We start from the raw sequence: 18,114 nt of genomic DNA, 5'->3' as shown, positions 1-18,114 counted from the left end.
GAGGCCTGCAGCAGCTGAGGACTGGTTAGAGTGGAATTAGAGATTTCCCTAGGGTAAGCCTAGGATGAGTATAGCAGTGATCAGCAGTAGTGAATGGGATCTGGTGGAGTCGAGGCATTCCTTGAAGAAGGTACGGATAGATGTGGAAGGTAGTATGGGCCCGTACTACTGAAAGCAGAGGATCCGTACCCGAACCAAGGAAGGCCAAGATAAGACCAGGGAACTTGTAAGTAGTTGTGATCCCTCAGGAAGTATCAGTATCACTAATGATTGTTGTGATGTATTGCAGAATGGTGGTACTTCGATCGAGGCCGGTAGATGGCAGTTCAGGAGAGGGGTCAGGTTCGGGATCAGGTTCCGAGCCGGTGGATGAGGGACTACGCGAGTTCATCACGTCAGAGATCACCAGGAGTATCCTTGAGTCGACTCCCATTATCTTCGGGTCGATCAAGGAAGGGATCATGGAGTTGATGGAGGATCGCCTTCGGGCATTCAAGAGTGATATGGCATCTAGCCAGTCAGGATCTCGCACACTGTCCTTCAAGGACTTCAGGGGCAGTGGTGCGCCGGATTTCCATGGGGTGAAAGACCCCATTGCTGCCAGGCGATGGATTGCAGACATCGAGTCTGCCCAGTTGACTAGCTTCTGCCCCGAGGGGTCGAAGGTGAGGTATGCAGCAGGATGTTTACGGGACCGAGCCCGGGATTGGTGGGAGTCAGTGGGTGACTCGTTGGGAGCGTCAGCTATCGAGGCTATGACCTGGTCGGACTTTGTGACCAGGTTCAGGGCAGAGTTTGCGCCGGCTGTCGAGCTTCAGCAGCTGGCCAGGGAGTTTCTAGACATGAGGCAGACGACAGAGACTGTGGCGGAGATCACCGCCAAGTTCCGGGAGAGGGCTTTATTGGTGCCCCAGTATGCTGGTGACGAGGACATGAAAAGGACTCGTTATCATGATATGCTACGAGCTGACATCCGGAAGCATGTTAGTTTTTCGGCTTGCCCTACCTTGGACTCTATGATTGCCAGGGAAAGGGAGAGGGAGCTAGATTTGGAGCACATCCGGAAACGGAAATTAGAGGAGGGTCAGGCAGGAGGGGCTTCAGGGAAGAAGCCCAAGGGATCAGATGGTAGGCTGAAAGGCCAGTCAGGACCGAGCCGCTGCGGGAAATGCAGCAGGACGCATGTGGGGGCATGTAGGACGGGATCAGTAGGCTGCTACAAGTGCGGCAAGGCAGGGCACTTTAGCAGGGATTGTACTACTCCAGTTTCAGCTATTCAGACATCGGAGTTGTTGTGTTTTCACTGCAACCAGAGGGGCCACAAGAAGGCCAATTGCCCCCAGTTGATAGTTTCAGCGCCGGTGAAGGCGCCAGCTCCAGCGACCCTGCGGATCACGGATGGCCGGCAGGGCAAGGCAGAGGCTCCAATGGTGAGGAGCCGAGCATTCCAGCTGACTACCGAGGAGGCACACGCCGCACCCGATGTGGTGAAGGATATGATTCTTTCCCTCTATCTTATTTTTATGATGTTATGTTATTGATATGTGCTCCGTATGTATATGTATGCTTTAGGATCGTTCCATGTGAACGGCCTTCCAGTTCAGGTGTTGTTCGACTCGGGTGCGTCCCGATCATTTGTTTCCCTTGCGCTTAGCAAGAAGTTTCACGAGTCATCGGGCGAGTTAGATTGCCCTTTGGAGGTGGAGATTGCTGACGATCGATCGGTGCGAGCATCGATGGTATTTCGAGATTGCGTGCTGCGTCTGTTCGAGGAGCGCTATTTGGTAGATTTGGTTCCCATTCCGTTGCGTGGGAACAAGGTGATTATAGGCATGGATTGGCTGAGCCCTAATGGGGCGGTGATAGATTGCGCGCAGCAGCTAGTGCGGGTCAGGACCCCAAGCGGGGGAGAGTTAGTGATTCATGGTGAGAGGCCCCAATATGGACCCGCTGTATGTTCAGCAGTGAGGGCTAGGCGCTACCTTCAGTAGGGATGCGCAGGATATGTCGCGTATGTGATGGATACCCGGGAGGCGGGTAAGGCGACAGTGAGCGAGGTTCCGGTGGTCCGAGACTTTGCAGATGTTTTCCCAGAGGAGCTTCCTGGGATACCTCCGGAGCGACAGGTGGAGTTCCGGATTGACCATGTTCCTGGTGCGGCTCCGATAGCCAAGGCACCGTATCGGTTGGCTCCTCCCGAGATGCAGGAGTTGTCTACGCAGCTGCAGGAGCTGCTAGACAAGGGATTTATTCGTCCGAGCAGTTCACCCTGGGGAGCCCCGATTCTGTTTGTGAAGAAGAAGGACGGGTCGCATCGGATGTGTATAGATTATCGGGAGCTGAACAAGGTAACGGTGAAGAACCGTTACCCGCTTCCGAGGATTGATGACCTCTTTGACCAGCTTCAGGGAGCATCTTGGTTCTCCAAGATTGATTTGCGTTCGGGTTATCATCAGATGAGGGTCAGGGAGGAGGATATGCAGAAGACCGCGTTTCGGACGCGCTATGGCCATTATGAGTTTGTGGTGATGCCGTTTGGGCTCACCAATGCTCCTGCCGCGTTCATGGACCTCATGAACCGCGTATGCAGACCGATGCTGGATCGGTCTGTGATAGTCTTTATCGATGATATCTTGGTTTATTCCAAGACTCGGGAGGAACATGAGGAGCATCTGAGAGAGGTGTTGGAAACCCTGAGGAGGGAGAGCTTGTATGCCAAGTTCTCCAAGTGTGAGTTTTGGTTGCGCGAGGTGCAATTTCTTGGACACCTCGTCAACCAGAATGGGATTCTGGTCGATCTGGCCAAGGTCGAGGCCGTGATGAGATGGGAGGTTCCGAAGTCTCTATCTGAGATTCGGAGTTTCCTGGGATTGGCAGGCTACTATCGGAGATTTATCCAGGATTTCTCCAAGATAGCCGTACCCCTGACGCGGCTGACGAAGAAAGTCGTGGTCTTTCGGTGGGGACCCGAGCAGCAGGCTGCATTTGAGACGCTGAGACAGAGATTGTGTGAGGCGTCGATCTTAGCCCTGCCAGAGGGCGTAGAGGATTTTGTGGTTTATTGTGATGCGTCCATTTCTGGGTTGGGCACGGTACTGATGCAGAGGGGGCATGTCATTGCCTACGCTTCGAGGCAGCTCAAGCCTCACGAGGCGAACTACCCGACGCACGATTTGGAGTTGGGGGCGGTGGTCTTTGCCCTCAAGATTTGGCGGCATTACCTCTACGGGGTTCGATGTACCATCTACACGGACCACAAGAGTTTGAGGTACCTCATGGATCAACCGAATCTGAACATGAGGCAGCGTCGATGGTTGGACGTGGTGAAGGATTATGATTGTGAGATCCTTTACCACCCGGGGAAGGCCAATGTGGTGGCCGATGCGCTTAGCCGCAAGGCGGCACCGATCAGGGACGTTTGTATGAGGATGACCGTGGTGACTCCCCTGTTGGAGCAGATTCGGGAGGCTCAACAGGAGGCTATCAAGGAGGAGCATCAGAAGAGCGAGCACGTGGTGGGTTAGGTTTCCTCCTTTGATTATGATAGCCGATGACTATTGACACTACACCGTAGGGTGTGGGTACCGTATCACGGAGGCGTGCACCAGATTTTGATGGAGGAGGCGCACAAGTCCCGATTCTCTATTCATCCCGGGGCGACGAAGATGTATAGGGATCTTCGTCTAGACTATTGGTGGCCCTGCATGAAGCGGGATGTGGCATGGTATGTCGAGCGATGTTTGACCTGCAGGAAGGTCAAGGCCGAACATCAGAGGCCGCATGGCAAGATGCAGCCGTTGGATATTCCACTGTGGAAATGAAAAGATATCACGAAGCTTCCCAGGACCGCACGTGGAGTGGATTCGATTTGGGTCATCGTGGATAGATTGACCAAGAGTGCTCACTTTATTCCGATTCAGGAGAGCATATCGGCCGAGAAATTGGCCGACATCTATATCAGGGAGATTGTGGCACGGCATGGGGTGCCAGTATCGGTGATCTCGGACAGGGATGTGCGTTTTAATTCCAGGTTTTGGAAGAGATTCCATGACGAGTTGGGCACTCGTCTGCATTTTAGCACTGCCTTTCACCCGCAGACGGATGGGCAGAGCGAGCGGACCATCCAGACTCTGGAGGATATGCTGCGGGCGTGTGTGCTAGACTTCGGTGGTAGTTGGGATACCTATCTTCCCCTGATCGAGTTCTCCTACAACAACAACTATCACGTGAGTATCGACCGCCCTCCCTTCGAGATGTTGTACGGACGGATGTGTAGGACCCCGCTATGCTGGGGTGAAGTTGGCCAGAGGGTCATGGGGAGCACCGAAGTGGTGCTCAAGATGACCGAGAGGATCCAGTAGGTCCGGAGCAGGCTTCAGACTGCTTAGAGTCGGCAGAAAAGTTATGCCGACAAGCGTCGATCCGATTTGGAGCTCCAAATCGGGGATATGGTTCTCCTGAAGGTGTCGCCCTGGAAAGGCGTGATTCGATTCAGGAAGCGGGGCAAGTTGGGCCCGCGATTCATCGGACCGTTCAGGGTCGTAGCCCGGGTGGGCAAGGTAGCGTATAGGTTGGATCTGCCAGCCGAGCTCAGCCAGATCCACAACACTTTCCATGTTTCTCAGTTGCGAAAGTGCCTAGTGGACGATTCGGCAGTAGTACCTTTGGAGGATATTTAGGTTGATGACAGCCTGAATTACATTGAGCGCCCAGTCGCAATCCTCGACAGGAAGTCGAAGGATTTGAGGAACAAGAAGGTGGAGCTAGTGAAGGTGCAATGGCAGCACCGCAAGGGTTCAGAATGGACTTGGGAGCCGGTGGACGAGATGATGGAGCATTATTCGGAGCTGTTTCAGGATCGAGCAGCAGACTTCAAGGACGAAGTCTAAAATAAGTGGGGGAGATTTGTAGCACCCGGTTCCTGATACGTAAATGTTATTTGAGTATTTCCTTTCTTTTAGCCTTGGACTCGGCGAGTCATAGGTCCGACTCGCCGAGTAGATGCGGGACCCGGGACACGTTTAAGTTGGCGACTCGGCGAGTCCATATCCTGGACTCGGCGAGTCACAGCTGTTGGATGAAACCCTAAGTTTCAGGGGTTTGCACCCTATTTAAAGGACTTATCCGCCCAGGCCAGCCCCCATTCTCTCCCCAGAGCTCCCAGCCCTCGTTCTAAGCTTGTTCCTTGAGAGTTTGAGGCTATTGTGTGTGTTCTTGAAGGTTTTGAGGAAAAAGGGGAAGTAGATCAAGAGGAAGGAAAGGAATCCAGGCATCTTTGCACTCTTTCAGCAGTTCCTTTGAGGTATAATCCGTTTTTCCCCTGTTTCTATGCTTATTACTTCATGTGAGTCATTCTTGAGCCAAACCCCAAGTTTGTATGTGCAAATTACTTCGTAATAGGCTGATTGGCCCTTAGATCTAGGCAAGATTGAGCTCCAGGAGCTCAGATCTGTTAGCTTTATGGCCCCATGTTGCTTGTTCACCCTAGATCTACCCTTTTGAGGCATTTTGAGCCCTAAAATCCATATTGGTGAATATCCATACGTAAAGTTGGAAACTTTATGTGTGATTCGTGTTCCAGAAGTCCAGATCTGTGAATGGCATGAACTGGAATCGAGCAAATCTGTGTATTTAGTGGGTGCATGGCAACGACTCAGCGAGTCGTTCATATGACTTGGCGAGTCTGTTCGCGAGTCTCCGAGTTTGTCCCCTTTTCGTAGTGTCGAGTGAGCAGTGAGTCACGGGGTGTGACTCAGTGAGTCGGAAGCCTAACTCATCTATGGAGGCACTCGGCGAGTCAATGTCCTGACTCGGCGAGTTCAAGGCAATCTCCTTAGATCAAGAACAGACTCGGCGAGTTGTTCATACAACTCGGCGAGTCGCAGCATAAGTGTTCTTCGGATGAAGATGGACTCGACGAGTTGTTCATACAACTCGGCGAGTCTTAGCTTAAGTGTTCATCGGATGAAGATGAACTCGACAAGTTGTTCATACAACTCGGCGAGTAGGATGAAGGACTTGAATATTGGTTAAGAAGGTGAACCCGTCGAGTCGTCGCCTAACTCGACGGGTAGGATCGGGATTCAGGGCAGTCGTTTGCGTAGGGACTCGGCGAGTTGGAAAGCTAACTCGGCGAGTCGGGTCAACTGAAAGTTGACTCTGACTTTGACTTAGGGCAAGGTCAGGGGTAAAATGGTCATTTTACCCAAAGGTCAGTGAGCAGTGTTTGATTGAGTATATTGTGGGAATTGCAGCCGGAGGGTTTCCGGAGCAGCAGTAGCAGTAGTAGGTGATAAATTCCCACACAGACCAGCAGCTATTTCGAGGTGAGTTTCCTTTCCAGTAGGAACGGGTCTAAGGCACCAAGGCCGACCCGTGTAGACGAGATGCTAGTACTAGAGTGTGGGCCGAGCCCTTATCTCTGGGTTTAGTCAAGTATGATATATGTGTTAATATGATAGAGTTGCTTATACTTGTTGTCTGCGTGATACTTATATGTTATGGGTTAGCGGTTGAGTGTGGGCAGGGCCTGTATCTTTCCGAGGTTGGAGTGTGGGCTAGGCCCGTACCTCCCAGATAGCAAAGTGTGGGCAGGGCCCGTACCTTCACAAGTGTGGGCGAGGCCCGTATCTCCCGGCTAGCGAAGTGTGGGCAGGGCCCGTATCTTCCCGAGTGTGGGCAAGGCCCGTAACTCCTAGCTGAACATTGGTTGTTATATGTTGCATAGTATGGGGTATTATGGGGGAACTCACTAAGCTTTGTGCTTACAGTTTCAGTTTTGGTTTTAGGTACCTCCTCAGCTAGGGGAAAGGAGCCGGCGCGGTAGCAGCATGTCACACACACACTCCCTTGTTTCCGCAGTTACAAGCTTCACTGGGATTGATACTCTGATATTTCGATTAGTTGTATGTTTTGGTTTTCAGACATGGTTCACTTTATGTTGTGGTTGATCAAACGATGTTTTTAGTTATTAATATTTTCTAAAGTAATGTTTTAAAACAAAATTTTTGGTCGTGAAAATTGGGTCGTTACATCTTTATTCAAAATAAATAATGGAAACACTAACATGGGAATCTGGATGTTACAGTTGTCTTCTATGGCTCCGCCGCTATCTTCTCCAGCTCCGACGATGGCCCAGATGTTGACTACGGTAGAATCAACCAAGTTCATCCCTTGTTTAATAGCTGTTAAATACATATAGATAGAGAAAATAATGAAGATGAAGACGGGTGAAGCTGAAACTGATGTTACCTGGATGAAAACGAACCCCAATCCCATATATGTTCAAACAAAAAACATATTGTTAACGGTATCCAAAATCTATTAAAGTAAACCATTAATTGAATAACATATCCGATCAATAGAATCTCATAGATATTCAAACAAAAATCATATTTTTACATCTTCAATCAAATCCCAAATATGTTCTTCTATGGCAACGATTCTTCTTTTTTTCCAGTTCTTCCATGGCATTAATATCCCTTTATGTTTCCCCATCTTCAAGCAGGCCTTTAAATTGTACCCTAACAAAATCCAACCACCTTTAAATTCCCTAAAAATCAAGCCCTAAAAGATTCACCGTAGATTACAAATCAAGAACAAAATGGTAGAAAGTATTAGAATGTTGGTTGATTTCTAAATCATGGCTGGAAAAAATTTAAGAACAAATATTAGTGATGTAAACCCACTTGCTATGCTTGATGACAAATCAAGAACAAAAATGGTGGAAAGTATAAGAAAAATGGTAGAACGGAGGCTCTGATCTATTGTAATCGAGTTTGGTTTTCCCAAATCCGTCATGGTTTCAATCGCAGTTGCAATACATATTGATTTCCGACAAGAAATCTCAAATGAACAACAGGAACCATCTGGATTGCCAAGCCAAGATACAAATCAGGTCAATAAATTCTGATTTTGCTCATTCTACATTTCATCATCACCGTCACCACCATGAAGAAGTCGACAAAAAACAATCTCGATTTTGAAGAGCCAAATTACAACAACAAAAGTACAAAACAATAAAGGGGCAAAAGCTTGAGAACGATGGAGTGATAGGTGGGGAAGAACACAATTTTCAGTTTGTGTTTATGGAAGCAAGTCAACAATAGAAAAAAGTCAAAGAAACGGGGATAAGGAATATACCAAAAAAAAAAAAGCCACACGGATTATTCTTAATTTTTTTTCTTTTTTAAAAAAGGCTAATAAGTTTATTGTAACCGGTAAAACCGGCTTTAAATGTGTTATATCCCTTTATTAGCAGGTAAAACATAAGTTTATGCCCTTAGAATGCAAAAAATAGTTACAAGGGACAGTTTAACTTAATATACTAAAACTTGTTGGGTTATAACGACAATAACCCTTATTATTGAGAGCAAAAGTTATTTTTAGAAAAGATAAAATGCAAAAGCTGTTTGATAAAAACATTTTAAAAGCAACTTTTGGATTTTGAATATAAGGAAAACATATATTTTGGTAAAGTCAGGAAACCTGACTTTTTGTAACTTTTGCCAAAAGGATTTCTGTCTCACAAAAAGATAAGTCGAACACCCTCGTAGTAACGAAGATTTTGGGTTTGAGCAGCAGCGATTGTTATTAAAGAGATTTGGGTCTCGTTTTTAGGAGAGATACAAGTTGATTGAGTGGAAGACTATTTGTTATGAAAGATATTTGGATTTCGTTGAATTTAGTTTATATAAATATGAAAAAAAATCATAATATATTCTTATATTTTTTTGTAATTTTATAAACATTATTTAATATAATATCGTTAATTTTTTGGGAAAATTTTTAAGGTATATTTTTAGTTGATTTAATTGAAAAAATCAAAGTTTATTTCCATCCATCTATCTATTAAACTAGGTAAAACTCGTGGATCCCACGAGTGTTAACTTTAAATATAATTTAAAATTTAATTATGTAAAAAATAATATATCATTAATTTATAAAACTTATGAATTGTAATATTGTACTTTTTAAATAACTTTATGATTTGTAAGTATTTAATTACACAGTAAATGTTAAATATTTTAATTACAAATGGATAATATATCGTTCATAGCGTTAATTTCGTGAGATTAATAAAAATTATTCGTTATTTCAAAATTTACCTTAATTTACTGCGTTATGTTTTTCTTTTTTAGGCTTACTAACCATAACGTTGAAATCCATGCAACGGTGGTGTTTTTCTTAGGATGTGTACAATTATGTAAAAGATATATAAAAATTTAAAAATTATTTATACAATTAGATAAAAACAATAAATCAAAGTCAAATAATTATGTTAGTTAGCATGGATGTATACAATCGAAACCACGGGTGAAATAAAAAAAAAATCATAATTCAAAATTGTAACAACCACTTAAATATTTGTAAAAAATTTATTAATTTTCAAAAATAAAAGTTTGTCCGTAAGTTTATAATTTTATTCTAAAATAAATATATACACCCTTTTAAATTTTCCATTCACATTTTATAAGTTTAGATGTTCGATAAAATCATAAATTTAACGCCTTGTTCCCGAGTTTTTTCGCAAATTCATTAAAGGAAAGGGAAGGAAAATTTTGACAGAAAGAAAGGGAGGTGAAGGAAAATATTAATTATTCCGTGTTCCCGAGTTCGGAGGAAATGAAAGGAAATGAAAGGAAAATTTTAAGTTTTGTGTTCCCGAGTTAGGAGGAAAAAGAAAATAAAACTTGAAATTTTCCTTCCCCTCACTTTCTTCCCAAATCCGTCCAGTTTGGGAGGAAAATTTGAAAGGAAAATATGGCTCCAAAATCCTTCCCCTCCCCTCACTTTCCTTCCATTAATGAAACTCGGGAACACAGTTTTCCTTCGTCACCCCTCACTTTCCCTCCGTATCCTCCCATTTCCCTCCGTAAGTAGATCTCGGGAACAAGGCGTAAATGATACGTTTATTGATATCTAAAAAAGATCAACTATAAACTATAACCTACTGTTAGTAGAAAACGACAATACACAAAAATTTGAAAAACCAATTCAAATAGCTAACTTTTAGTCTTAAATAGTATAAAACTAGGGAAGGATCCCCGCATTGCGGGAACCAACAGAGGACATTGTACGTCGAAGAATCTAACCAAATATAGTAACGACATGCAACTACAAAGCAATTTAGAATGTTGTTGAGTATATTTTCAATGTATAATGTCCTAATAAGGAAAAAATAAAAGTACAATGCTAGAATTGGGTTAGATTCCACAAAGATTTCAAACTTGTGTTTGGTACTGAGGTACGACATTGTTGGTCCACTGAAGAACCCGCCAACCATTGGACCTCCCATGATAAAGATGGTTTTTTTGGCCATTCCATTCCATCTCTTTGGAGTGATATCCAGTTTCAATGCTCTTCATACTTTACCACAAAGGTCTTATCCGAAAGGCCATTTAACCTATTTGCCATTACCAAAAAGGCCCTTTAATCTTTATACACATCCATGTTTTTTTATTAGACCAATATACAAATATTAAAAAGTAGTAACTTATTAAAACTCATTCACAATTAGAAACTGCCACTGTGACAAACCAATTTTGATAGGTATGTATGGGTAGAGTTTTCAATTATAGTTTTCCAATAAAAAAATGTTTTTGTCACCAACATGCTCCTGGTAATGTAAGGATCTATCCCTCAACGCTTTCTTTCTTTATGTCTCTAATTTTCACTTTATATGCATGGATAATGGAAAAATGCAATGTACCATTTACAATTCTTTTACACTGATTACCAAAATAAACTTTAACCGCAACATCCTGATTCAAGGAGTAACAAAAAGTTAAAAAACAATTACTAAAAGAATTTGTTTTTCAATATATGGAAAGTTGTAGTTTTGAAGGATTTACTGATCCATTCCTAATTCCGCGGTATACCCATGCGAATGATCCTGACAAAGGTAAAAAATTTATTAATGTTTTATTTATTCAGAAACAATCTTGAAGGTTTTTTTTGCCACTTGTCATACTCACATTCATTTTGCCACATGTCATTTTGTGGTTATTTTGAATTAATTTTTATTCCACATGTAATTTTGTGGTTTTCTTATTTTATTAATTCCATATGGTATTTAAATTTAATAATAAATGCATATCAATTCTATTAATAGACTTTCCTTATAATTTTATATTTCTTATAAATTCAAAATTTTCAAATGTTTATATATATTTAATTGTTTTAAATACACCCATGTAATACATGGGTCTCACACCTAGTTATAAATAAATAAATAAATAACTTAATTATCATTTATCACATCCTTACCAAGCCCAATTTCTTCCTTGAAAATAAGATCTTCCCATCTGATTTCACAATCATCTACAAAGTTGAGATCATTTTCAACCTCCGATTCTTTTCTTATAAATTGGAAAGCTGAAATATTCAACTGATGAACTGGTTTTGCCTCCTCTAAACCCCCATTTTGCTCATAAGAAAATCCATCTTCTTCGTATTCTGCAACAAAAGATGTGTTGCAGAGAGCTGCAATTGTTGATCTTTGTTGAAAAATTTCATTATGGCTCTCTGAGACATCACTTGAAGCTTCTTGTTGTGTGTTAGAAGTTCTTTGAAAACATTTTTGCTGCCTACATGTCCCACAATTTTGTTCCTTAAAGCAGTTATACTTCACATGAATTATGAAACCTTTGAAGTTGGTTTTATCAAATAGTGCATAAAAGGAGTATATACATAGTTATTTGGTCCAGAAAATTCATCCTCTCCAGTTTCAGCACCAGTGGTTTTCTTAAAGAGGCTAAAACCAAAACCACGCTTTGTGGGCTGCAATAAAAAATTGATTGTTTAACAACAGAAAATAATGTGTCAAGATTTATAAATCTGTCAGAAAACTCATGTTTAGAAGGTTTTCTGGTAACTTACAGCTGCGCAATTTAACAATAACATTAAACAAATTGACGATGATCATTATTTGGAACTTAAACAACTAAAACCCACAGAATGTTTGAGATTCAACTATTCAAGCATTACACCAATCTCATCTGTCCTCTATCTCATAAAGTCCATATCCTACAGAACAATAAATCAGTAAGATTCAGGAAACAGTAACAACTAAACTTCAAAATCAAAGCGGTGATAAGTAAACGCAAGATCAAAATAGCATAGGAATCAGATCAAAGGAATTCCAAGATTTAGACGAAAGAAAGCCCTAGCTTAAGTGGCGTTGTAACAGTTTTATACATACAAAAAAACAAACCTGTAGCAGCCAGAAACGGGAGGATGAAACGACACCTTCCTGAATTCGAAGCAAATGAAGGTAAACGACAACAAAGAGCAACACTTTGAAGCAGTTTCTCCCTCAATGAAGCAGTCGATTAACAGTGTCATCGGTTTTTTGCCGGAGAAATCGATCTTCACAAACCATGTCCGATCAATCAGCGTTTCAATAAGCCCTGATATCAAATAAATTTATCAGAAAGCCAAGAGAAATTCAAATGATTGTTTGTTTCAATGGAAGAAATCGAAGAAATTAGGAGGTGGATTTACCTAAAAATTTCTACAGCACACAACGAACAACCCAAATTCAATTTTGATAAGCAAACAACGCGGTGGGGGCAGATTCGTTGGAGTCTTCTGTAGTGGAGGCGGAATAAGCGACGTCTATGGCGGAATCAAATAGTCGAATAGCAGATTCAGTGGTGGGGGCTGACGATTCTGAAACTCGCTCTCTAGGGTAGGAGTCATGAAGGGCAAACAGTCGAAACTCATTTGGGGAAGGAGCCGATAGATGGAGCTACCGAGATATGGGTAAGGCAGTGCTCTTTGAATGAGAAGGGTGGACATCAGAAGCAGACGATGAAGATCGAGAAGGTAGAAGAGATGTAAGACAAGAATCAGTTTAGAGAAGATATGGTGGAGTAATGTGATTGGGGAATAAAAACAGTGGAGGACACCGTGTTGTTGGGAGCAGGAAGCGGGTGGAGGAAGAGAAGAACAATCGAAGAACGATCTAGAAAGGTAGAAACAACAACAGTGGAAAATTATGATACATTTGAAGAGGTTTAGGTAGAGAAACAGGGAAGAAGGGAGAACGGGGGTGAGAACTGAGAAGGGGTTGGAGGAACGTATCAGAAAGGCGATGGGATTCTGGGAAATCGAGATGAGAGGCGGTGGGGATGACTCGAGAACGCAGGGACCAAATTGACACGTCGGTGTAATATAGTGTGATGACAATAGAAAAGCATCAGAAAATGACACGTAGATGGTAGAGGCAGACATGTAATCCACCATACAATATATAAAAATTTATAAATAACCAAACAAAAACAAAGCAGAAAATAAAAATAAAATTAAAAAACAACCAATAACAAACAAACTGGTACTGTTCATCTGACGCTTCTAAATTAGTATATATATAATTAGATTAAAATTTATTTAAATTAATAGGAACTAGCAGGATGCCCATGCTCCGCATGGGACGGAAGGATGTCGGATTTTTTGACTATATGACAGACAAACTAAATGTCGTATGTAGAATTTGTTCGATGGGTAATAGGTTGGAACTGATTACATTTTTAGGACATAATCAATGCGATGGTTCGATGTGCAAATATATTATTTAGTTTTTATTACTTTACAAATTATGTCAAAATGTTTAATTAGTGTTGCGTCATCATAAGAAAAGACAACTCATTTGAATAATTATACCCAAACGACTTTATTGTTCAAAACAACAAAAGAGTAAGCAACACTCAAATATTATAAAATGGCCTGAGAAGCATCTCACCCTTTCTAACTTCTACTTAAATCTGCCACTTATAAAGTCTAATAAACTTATTTAGTTTCAAACATAAGATATTGACATGCCATTACCACTCTATGTTTATAGGAATCATATATATTTTTAATGATTGGGCTATAATTAATCAGTTATAAACACAAACTTGTCATTTCCTCTATTGTTGCCCTCTGTAGTTTCACATGTTTACATATAAATACCTTCAGATAACAAACAATCATTCACTAAATGGAAAATTACAAAGAAAAAAATATGAGACTACCCCATTGGAACTTTTTGCAACCGGTTGCTCATTAAAAAACAATAAAGCTACCATTAAATTATTAATACAAAGCATACATAACAACCCATTAGATGTTAGTATCTTTAATCAAAAATAGAAGTTACATATGATCACTTGCAGAAACGTGCCAACTGAATTTTGATAGTTGCTACTTGATCTTGATGATATTAAAAATACTAATGATGAAGCTACTAAGTTTATAAATATCAGCAAAATTATTGTCATTACCACATATGAAACTATGGCTAATAAACCTACACTTAGCTATATACTTGTTAGTATTTACCAATTACCATTTGTAGTTCCATCTTTCACCCAACACCCAACATATCACCTGTTTTCAAAAAAAAAAAAAAATTTAAAATAAAAGAATAAAAAAAAATCCCAACATATGACCTGTACATGAAATCGTTTCTTAGAACCTTAAGCCAAGTTGGAGCTCCAAATTAATTTCAAATGGTATAAACATCTTTAAGGTAATATTAATCAAAATTCATATAAGTAATATTTATTATGAGAAAACTGAATTAACTATAACCATCCTATAAAGAAACAAAAGTGGTCCTAATTTCCAGTAAAAGGGTAAATGTATGTAATTTATAGCAACATACTATTTTATACATCGAAACATATATGGTTTCAGATACTACTTACTGCGGAGGTAATGGAAGAGCTGAGTGGTTTTGGGTCAAATCAAAGGAAGTGATCCGATTACATTAGAGGTTGTATACATTTTGTTGGCAAACTACCGGACAATTGATGGAGGTTCAAATTAAACCAACCCTAATCCAAATTAATAGAATTAGCAGCAACATACTCAAAAATTAAAATCAAATAAGCAAGAAACATCAATAACCAAAACTGTTATTGAACAACTTAAAGCCTAAATTATACAACTTAAAAAAGGAAAAAGAAAAAATGGTTAGGTTTTACCTTAGAAGCTTTCGACTGGGAAAGGCGGGTTGAATCACCATAACCTGAGTAAGTTGAACCAAGGAGCTCCCATTGTTGGCACCTGTTATTGCACTTATGTAGTAGTTATTCTCGCATTTTTCGATAATACAATCCTTCAATAACACACAAAAAAAAACTTGGTAAATAAAAGAGAGAAGACCCAAAAACAAAGAATGGATCATGAACCTTGTTAACAAACATAAAGCAGAGTTCACAAACTTGATGGGTGAATCCAGTTCCTGCATCCATGATAAGAGCACATAAGGCTTGGCAAGAAGCCACACTGCTGATGAATAATCCATCTTCATTTCCTTTCTGAATATGTCCATGAAGTCTCACATCTGCCACATTGTAATGATACCCACAACACAACAAATTTGTCAAAAAAAATTATGTTCTTACCTCTGTTTCATTGGGCGACCTGCATTGTAAACACTTATCCACTGAGTAGCACGCATTCACATGTCTTATATTTTGACAGAAAATGTTCAAGCAAATCAGATAAAACATTCAAGGCCTAATCTTTTTTTAATCAAACAAAAATGGTAGCTCTAAAAGTTTCAAAGTATTGACTTTTTTTTGCTAAACGGTTGAAAGATTAGACAATTCCATAGGAAAAAAACAATTTTCTATACTGAAAAAAACGGGATCAACGCATTCAACAACATAAACTGTTGTTAACCAAACAAATGTTATGAAGTTATAACAAAGAACATTGAAAATTTCTGGTCTGAAGAAAAGATTTTCTCTTGAAAATGTAAAAAATAATGAAAAGGACAACAACAATATTAGAGATTAAAAGATGAGCGTAACCTTGGCCGTCGATGCACCCTTGTCCAGCACTCCCTCCGCTTCCATATGACCCATCATCGATGGTCTGCCACACAGACTGCCATCCTTGCTCTTCCAGATCCTTCGATTACTTCCTCCGGTCACCACCTACCGCCAGCAGATTCACCAGCTCACGAAGCCGATCGTTTTCCGGGTACCAATCAATGAAATCGGTGGGGTTTAAGCGGGGAAGGTAAGATAATGGCGGTGGAGAAGAAAGATACAGAAGGATTAACAGATGAGGGTACCCTTGGCCGTCGATGCCCCCTAGTCCAGCACTCCCTCCGCTTCCATATGACCCATCATCGGTGGTCTGCCACACAGACTGCCATGCTTGCTCTTCCAGATCCTTCGATTGCTTCCTCCGGGCACTGCCTACCACCAACAGATTCAGCAGCTCACAAAGCCGATCGTTTTTTGAGTACCAATCAATGAAGCCAGCGTTGAAGTAGGAGAGGCGGAGGTCGGCAACTCTGCTTGAGGTGGCAGCAGGAGAGGTGTGATGGAAGCGGCGGTTTTAGATGACGGAGGAAAACTACGATGCTGATGGTGATTCTCACAGATCTTTTCTCCAATGTTTTGTTCGAGTGGTTGGAGAGGAATGGATCGAGGTAGGAGTTTTCTGTGGAGAGAATCACGTGGAAGGAAGAATGTGGAAGATCGTAGTTTCCTCTACGAAGCGGTGGAAAATAGATGTCTTTGTGCGGTTTTCTGGATGAGAAGAAAGGGGACGGAACACGTATGACTTCCTGAAAGAAGCGGTGATCACCTGGAATACACACCGACCAGGCAATCCAATTTCTATTGGTTTAGATAGGCGGTGGAAAGAACACGTATCCACCAAAATAAACAAAGTGGCAAATATGACCTCTAAAAGAGCTAAGCAAAGAGAATTATAACGCCCCAGAATTGTATCCACACAATAAATAAAGGACCAATATTGCCAAATATGTAGGAAGTTAACTGTAGCTAAGCAAAGAGAATTTTAATATATAGTATAATTAGTTAATTATAATTTTAGTTATACTTTATGGAACGTTTACCGTTATATAATTTATATAAGTATATGTATTTTCTATTAAGTGATATTAAATAAGTAATCGATAACTTATGGGTTAAAAAAACTAAAATTATACTATAATTGTATTTGAAATCAAATTAGATACAAAGGAAAAGAAAAAATATATTTATAATAGAATAACAGATCGTGGGATATGATAGATGAGCCATACTCGAAGTTGAAGGTCGGCTAATGGTAAGGGATGAATCAGGGGGCGCCGGCAACTGATTTAGTGCGTGAGTCAAGTTTCAGTAACACATCCGACGGTGGATGTGTTTCACGTTTTCAAAATCAAGAAACATTAGTAGGTGTCATAAAAGGAGGTAGTAGAGACGGAAATGCAATCAGTCCGTTGACGATTCTGAAACCATTGACAAATCTGGCTCAGTTGTGGTATCTAGCGGTGTGTTATTTTTGGTTGAGCCACTAATTTTCCCAAACGATGATGGTTTAATCTAGGGTTTACTAAATTTAAAAAAAAAAATGGTAAATGAGTTTTATATTAGCATACTTCGATGGGTTTGTTTTAGACACATACTAATCAATTTTAGAAAACGAAACCATTATATTGAAATGTGGACCAGGCCTGGCAACATATTGAAGGAAACAAAACCTGAGTCATTAAGGGACGAAAATGTTAAATATTTAAGGAAAATACATCATGAACATGTTTGTTTTCTTATTTTTATGAAGGTTATATCTTTATTTAAAACTTAAAATAGGGTAATTTGCCATAATTCTTAGTATAGAAACTGTTTTTTTTAGCTTTTTAACACTTAAGAGAATCACCTTGCAATATATTGTTGACTTTTTTGTTACACATAATTTTGAGCAGGGGAATCACATTCACAGGAGATAAGAAGTTTTATAATTCAAACTCTTACTTAAAAAGCATAAAGTGAGCCCATTTGCCCATAGAATACCCCACACAAGTTGAACAATAATTTCCACAAATATAATACATCACATACAAATATAATACATTACATGTCATTTTTATAATTTTCCATGATGAATTGCAAATTATACAGACAGACAAGGGACATGTAATTTTTATAATATGCTATATCATGTAATATATTGTCTATGATTTTCAGTTTTACATTGTGGCTCAAAGTTTAATATTAGTGTACTTTAAGAGTACAATGTTATAAATGGATCAAAATAGTTAAAGGAGATAGAACTTTGTCACATACACAAAGTGTAACGCCCCATCTTTGGTATGTTGTT

General features: G+C 40.6%; 1 protein-coding gene and 1 long non-coding RNA gene across 3 annotated transcripts; both read right to left on the bottom strand.

Annotated features, from left to right (window-relative positions):
- Positions 1-10,001: 10,001 nt before the first annotated feature.
- Positions 10,002-13,266, bottom strand: LOC145087763 (uncharacterized). Of its 2 annotated transcripts, XM_079025827.1 has the most exons (6): positions 12,505-13,266; positions 12,215-12,410; positions 11,692-11,781; positions 11,269-11,588; positions 10,854-10,894; positions 10,002-10,763 (listed from the first exon to the last, which is right to left on the bottom strand). In XM_079025827.1, exons 2-6 carry the CDS (start codon positions 12,343-12,345, stop codon positions 10,635-10,637), a joined length of 711 nt encoding a protein of 236 aa, XP_078881953.1. In that variant the 5' UTR covers positions 12,346-12,410; positions 12,505-13,266; the 3' UTR covers positions 10,002-10,634. The 2 variants fall into 2 exon arrangements, 1 of the variants encoding a protein (XP_078881953.1); XR_013700875.1 differs by lacking the exons at positions 10,002-10,763; positions 10,854-10,894; positions 12,505-13,266 and having other exon boundaries at positions 11,447-12,027; positions 12,215-12,351.
- A 783-nt stretch (positions 13,267-14,049) lies between these two features.
- Positions 14,050-16,671, bottom strand: LOC145087774 (uncharacterized). The gene is made up of 3 exons (XR_013700877.1): positions 15,180-16,671; positions 14,973-15,054; positions 14,050-14,373 (listed from the first exon to the last, which is right to left on the bottom strand). It is a non-coding gene; the product is annotated as an uncharacterized LOC145087774 (long non-coding RNA).
- Between the last annotated feature and the right edge of the window lie 1,443 nt (positions 16,672-18,114).

Source organism: Lactuca serriola, chromosome 1 (assembly GCF_051521515.1).
Source record: "Lactuca serriola cultivar US96UC23 chromosome 1, Lser_US96UC23_V15, whole genome shotgun sequence".
Taxonomy (NCBI): Eukaryota; Viridiplantae; Streptophyta; class Magnoliopsida; order Asterales; family Asteraceae; genus Lactuca; species Lactuca serriola.
Note: the sequence above shows the minus strand (reverse complement) of the source record. Positions and strands in the feature narration are given on the sequence as shown.